This window comes from Teleopsis dalmanni, chromosome 1, assembly GCF_002237135.1.
Source record: "Teleopsis dalmanni isolate 2A chromosome 1, ASM223713v2, whole genome shotgun sequence".
NCBI classification, from domain to species: Eukaryota; Metazoa; Arthropoda; class Insecta; order Diptera; family Diopsidae; genus Teleopsis; species Teleopsis dalmanni.
Genome location: NC_051846.1, coordinates 95,198,422 through 95,204,340, shown reverse-complemented (window position 1 = coordinate 95,204,340; position 5,919 = coordinate 95,198,422). Strand labels below are relative to the sequence as shown.

Sequence of the window (5,919 nt, the reverse complement as noted above, 5' to 3'; positions counted from 1 at the left end):
TTATTAGTTAGGTCTTCATTTACATGCGTATGGACCCTAGGATTAAAAGTTACAGTTTTTCCTTTATATTTTTTCATTTGGTTGATATGCGCAACCCTGAATACACCATTTATGGATATCAAATATCTAATTCGACTTAGTTTTTTAACCACCTTTGCATGAACCCATTTAATATAATTATTTGCAATATTTTTGTACAATACCCTTTCATTGGATTTAAAGTTTATGAGTTTACTATAATTCAGCTTTCCATTTTCAAACTTACTCAATGCTTTATCTTCTCCTCCATTTTGAAACTTACCAATTTCCAATTTATTTGTATTTTCCTTTTCCCTAAAATTTTTCTTAATTTTTGGATTTATATTATCTAACAGAGTTTTTGGTTTAAATTTAAAAATTATATCTGCTGGTGACATCCTTGTTGTCGTTGTTGGAGTAGTACGATAGCTCAAAAGAAAATTATTTATTTTAAAATCCCAAGATCTACATTTAATTTTAGGATCCAACAAATACTTTCTTAAAGCGTTTTTTACAGTTTGTACTCAACTTTCCACAGTGCCATTCGATTGCGGATGATATGGTGGCGATTTTAAACATTCGATATTATTATTAATGAAAAATTCTATAAACGCCTTTGAACTAAATGGTGGACCATTGTCCGTCACAATTTTCTTCGGAAGCCCGAAAATAGCAAAAGTAGATCTTAACGCTTCTATGACTGTAATAGCGTCAGTTTTGCGCAAAATTTTAGCTTCAAGCCATTTCGAATAAGTGTCAACAATTACTAAAATATTCAAATTTTGAAATTTACAAAAATCAGCGTGAATACGCTCAAACGGAGCACTTGTTACTTCCCAGTTGGTAAAAATTTGTTTCGACGGTTTTTGATTCATACAACATGCTTCACATGACCCGACGAACTCCTCAACTGCAGCATCTATACCCGGCCACCAAACATATGTCCTAGCAACAGCTTTCATGCGGACGATTCCGATATGACCACTATGTAACAGTTCTAATGTTTTCGGTCTCAATGACTCTGGAATTACAATCCTTTCACCATAAAAAACACACTTATCTTCAGTTGCTAACGATATTCGAATTTTAAAGTATTTTTTTAAATTATTATCAATTTTTTCTGGCCACCCATTCTTAACATATTTGTACGTTTTTAATAGTGCCACATCTTTCGACATTTCATTTTTGATGTCGTCAATCTTAATTGGAAGGTCGCCTATAAGGTTAAAAATATTAATACTATCGTCATCTTCATTTGTATCTTCTTGCAGAGGTAAACGAGACAGCGCGTCCGCATATCCCATTTGCGATCCCTTCTTGTACTTAATTGAGTAATCATACATTGATAAAAAAACAGCATATCGCTGTAACCGGTTCGCTGCTACCGATGGCAGATCTTTTTTAATTGAAAAAATTTCCCGCAATGGCTGATGGTCACTTTCAATGGTAAACGGTAACCCAAAAATATAATTATAAAATTTCTTCACTGCAAAAACTATCGCTAAAGCCTCGCGATGAAGTTGAGAGTAATTCTTTTCAGCCGGAGACAACGTACTAGATGCGAATTGAACTGAACGTTCTTCACCGTCAATAATTTGTGACAGAACGCCTCCCAAGCCATAAGGACTTGCATCGCACGAAATAATTATTGGTTTTTGTGGATCATAATGTGTTAAAACGCCAATATTCGCAATAAGTTGTTTTGATTTTTCGAATATATTTTGATGTTTTTCATTCCATATCCACGTTACATTGTTTTTAGTTAGCTCATGTAATGACGATACTTCCGCCAATAAATTAGGTATTGAATGATTATAATAATTAACCATACCCAAATACGATTTTAGTTTTGATTTATTTGTAGGCGCCGGGGCATCTAAAACTGCTTTGACTTTTTTTCTTGATGGCAATATTCCATTTTGATTAATTACGTAACCTAAATACGTTAATTCCTTTTTAAAAAATTGGCATTTTTCATAATTAATTTTTACGTTTGCCTCTAATAGTCTGTCTAAAGTTGCTTTTAAATTTTCTTCACATTCTTTCATGTTTGCTCCCCCAATTAGAAGATCATCGAAATATGAATGCACTTTATTCAATCCCTTTAAAATTTCACTTATAATTTTTGAAAAAATTTTTTGTGCCGTTTTTAAGCCATACACCATTCTAGTGTACCTATATAATCCAACATGTGTATTCACAGTTAAAAATTCTTGTGATCTTTCGGACACCTTGACTTGCAAATATGCTCCCGTCAAGTCTATTTTACAAAAATATTTCCACCCAGACAAAGTTGCCAAAATGTCGTCAATTCGCGGAATAACGTGATGCTCATTTTCTACAAATCGATTAATTGTTCTCCTGCAGTTCACACATAATCTTATGCTACCATCACCTTTATTTACTACAACTATGGGACTCGCCCATTTACTTCTGGTTGTTGGCACCATAACCCCTTTAGCACATAATCTCTGGATTTCCTCCTCTACTTTTTGTCGTACGCCAAACGGAACTGAATGCGCTTTACTGAAAATTGGATAAGCATTATCATTAAGGTCTATTTCTGCCTCATAACCAATAATGGTTGAATTGTTGTCTTTACTAAATAATTGTTTATGTTTTGTAAAATCGACTTCACAGTTTTCTTTTACGAAATTGACCAACGTTGATTCTATAAAATTTTTACGCCAATTAGGTACCAACCTATCAAGCCAATTTCTACCCAACAGAATCTTAAATGCATGTGCTGAGTCTACAACAACCATATTAAGCTAATAACATTTTCCACCGAATTTTACGCGCACTTCAACCTGACCAATCAACGCAATATTTTGACCCGTCAAGACTTTAATATTTCTTACCATCGGTTCTATTTTTATATGTTTAAATAATTTATTATAGTCAGAAATATGGCAAACAGAAACACACGCGCCGGAATCAATTTTCACATTCAATTTGTTTTGTTCAATTTCTGTTGTCCATTCTAAAGGTTCTGATTTTTCGTTTCGTAAATTGCAAAATAATTTACCGTATTTTCTTAAACTAAATAATTAACATTACGTTGGTTTTTCTGGTCCCACTTTGTTGCTCTATTTTGATATTCCCGTTTCACATTTTTATTATCATAATTTTTGTACCAGCAATTTTTCTGTATTTGCCTTGGCTTCTTACAATGATAGCAAATGTACTTATTTTTTCTACACTTTTATACCTGCGCTTACTTTTGTTTCTAAAAGCCTTGTCTAACTGTTCCCTTTGATTTACTCTGCCACGTTGATTATCGCTGATCTGTTTTACGCTGTTGGACCTCATTTGCTCTATACTATTATTCGTCATGTCCGACGACAATGCTAGCTCACATGCTCGCTCAAAGCTTTTAAGGTTCGCTTCATTTAGTAGTCTGTTCTAAATACTGCAATTATTTAACCCACAAACAAATTTGATAAGGAGAGCTTTATCGAGGAATTCTCCAAAATCGCACTCTCGTGCAAGCTGCTTCAATTCGACAATATAATCTGCAATAGTTTCACCAGTATGTTGGTCTCTTTTAAAAAATTGATAGCACTCAAAAATTATGTTTTTTGTTGGTGCAAATTGCTTTTAATTTTGCCACTATTTCTTCATATTTGAAGTCTATTTCACTTTTCGGTGCTAGCACGCTGGTCAAGGTCTTATAAAGGTCAGCGCCTCCAAGACTTATCAGAAAGGACGTCTTACTTTCGTCTTTTTCAATTTTATTTAAATTCAACAAATGACCTATACAATTAATATACAATGAAAAATCCTCACCCATTACATAATTTTCTATCGATCCAATTAATGCCACTGCCGCATTTGCCATACTGTCAGTCTCTTCTTTCACAGCTTCAGGTCTATTTTCCAAATCAATCTTTCCTTCAAGATTCATCAATTTTGTTTCCACTTATTAAATATTATAATACCTCTACGTGGTAGGCACCTTGTCGTGGTGTAGGGGCTTAGATACAACTTGAGCTATTCTGATCAATATTTCAGTCAGTGTTATCACTGATGTCACTGACTGGAATGTTGATTGAGATTAGAGCAAGAAGTGCAACCAAGATCTACCAGTAGGTTAAGGTAGAATGTGTTGTTTTGTAATCTATGTTTGTAGTGATAGTAAGTAGTTATAAATTTGTAGTTAATTTGTTGTTTGTAGTTTGTAGTTTGTAGTTTGTAACCTTGTAGTCCTTGTAGTAGTTAGTTTGTAGATAGGCTCTTTGTTTTTGCAAGCTGGCAAAGTCTGAATGGCTAAACAATACTCTAGCGTCTCAGGGAGTAGGTGGCGGTAAAGACCGTCCACTAAGTTCCAGCTTATCAGCCAGACTCGTAAGGGTAAGTGCGACAATCTCTCAGGCTGATGGGAAGCTCTTGATATGGTCATGTCTCTGCCAAGGGTGGACTGCTGATTGTCGGGCTGGGAAGAGAAAACTTCCCGGGTACGTATTTATAGTAATATTTGTTTTGATATGTGTAGCTTTCAAATTTGTACGATACCTATAAAAACCCCCAAATCTGAGGTAAACTGTTACGCCGAGGATGCTTGACTGGAGGGGTGCATCCAGTCTTTTAGTAATGAACTCAGGATACCGGGCGCTCTCCTGTTTTAATTAATGCCTTCTCAAAGTATGGGGCTCTGCTTTGGGTGACTGTTCTTTCCCTTATATTAAACACTGTATATGGATAATAAACTAAATATACCAATTAATAATATAATTACAGAGTCAGAGGAAGAAGCTCTACTCCGTTCGCCAACGAAGGTTGGAGGAAATCTTGAAAAGAGGCTTGAAGCATCTCTCAAGATTCAGGATCTGGATGATCTGAACCCATCTGCTCAGAGACCAATGGTATCAAGCGGTGGGAACACCTCTCCGGTGATTGACACCCAGAGTCCTATGGACACAGATGACCACGATGGCGGTGCGTCTAATGCTAATACCCAGAGCATGGTGAACTCAGGTGACGGCAACATAGAGACCAGGAAGAAAGCGGAATACTTCACCGGGGCTCAGAAAAGACGCATCAAGGCCATGATTAGGGATGGATTGGATTTGGAGACTGCGAAGCAGAAAGAGAGAGAGCGATACTCTCTCTACAAAACTTCCTTGGCAGCAGAAGGAGAAAGTGACAGACCCAGTACCAGCAAAAGGTGCAGATCTAATAACACATCTCCCGAAGAAACACAACGCCCGCAGCCCAAAAAGCCAAAAGCCACTCAACACACATCTAGCTCTACCGGAAACCAGCTAAAACCGACTCCATCTTACAGGGATGTAGCCAATGCTTGCAAAGTGGCTATCGCCCATGAGAAATATCCGGAGGTGAATCTCACTGGTGACCAAATGGAGTTGATAAATCGAAGCTCCTGGAAGAAATTGACAAACTTCCCAAGCACAATAGTGTCTACGGCTTCATCACCAGTGTTAACAGAGACGGATGGCTCTCATTAACATGCTGCAATGGTGAAACGAGGAACTGGCTGACCACCTGTGTCCCAAAACTCAAACCATTCCCGGATGCTATTCTCAAAGTGTTTCAGGGCGAAGAGATGCCCAAAACCTATGTGTGCATCACATTTATTCCCCCCTCTGCTGTGCTACCATCAGAAGTTCTGATGTCCCGATTGGAAAAACAAAATGGTGGCATTTGCACATCATCGTGGAGAATTCTCAGGACTGAGAAAGATAAGAATGGTGGGGAAACCGTTACGATCTCGGTGGACGAAAAATCCAAAAATTGGATAGTCGGTCAGGCAGGGAAGCTGTATCTGAACTTCACACAAATTCACGTACGTGTGAAGGGAGAGCCAACTGGACCCAAGAAACTGACGACAAAAAGGCCATTTACGACAGAGAAACCCAGTGACGTCAAGCAACAGGTGCC

At 37.1% G+C, this 5,919-nt stretch overlaps 2 protein-coding genes across 2 annotated transcripts in view; one reads left to right on the top strand and one right to left on the bottom strand.

Moving 5' to 3' along the window:
• Nucleotides 1–294, top strand: part of LOC119688948 — a 2,465-nt gene extending 2,171 nt beyond the window's left edge. The window contains exon 2 of the mRNA XM_038103641.1: nucleotides 246–294. Coding sequence (XP_037959569.1) covers nucleotides 246–294 — 49 coding nt within the window. The remainder of the gene's footprint in view (nucleotides 1–245) is intronic.
• Nucleotides 295–542: 248 nt separating this feature from the next.
• On the bottom strand, nucleotides 543–2,783 carry LOC119688942 (uncharacterized protein K02A2.6-like). The gene has a single exon (XM_038103628.1). The coding sequence runs from the start codon at nucleotides 2,781–2,783 to the stop codon at nucleotides 543–545; it is 2,241 nt and encodes a 746-aa protein (XP_037959556.1).
• Nucleotides 2,784–5,919: the final 3,136 nt, after the last annotated feature.

Excerpts from the sequence above, each read along its gene's own strand:
- LOC119688942 (XM_038103628.1), bottom strand. The coding sequence starts at position 2,783 with ATGGTTGTTGTAGACTCAGCACATGCATTTAAGATTCTGTTGGGTAGA.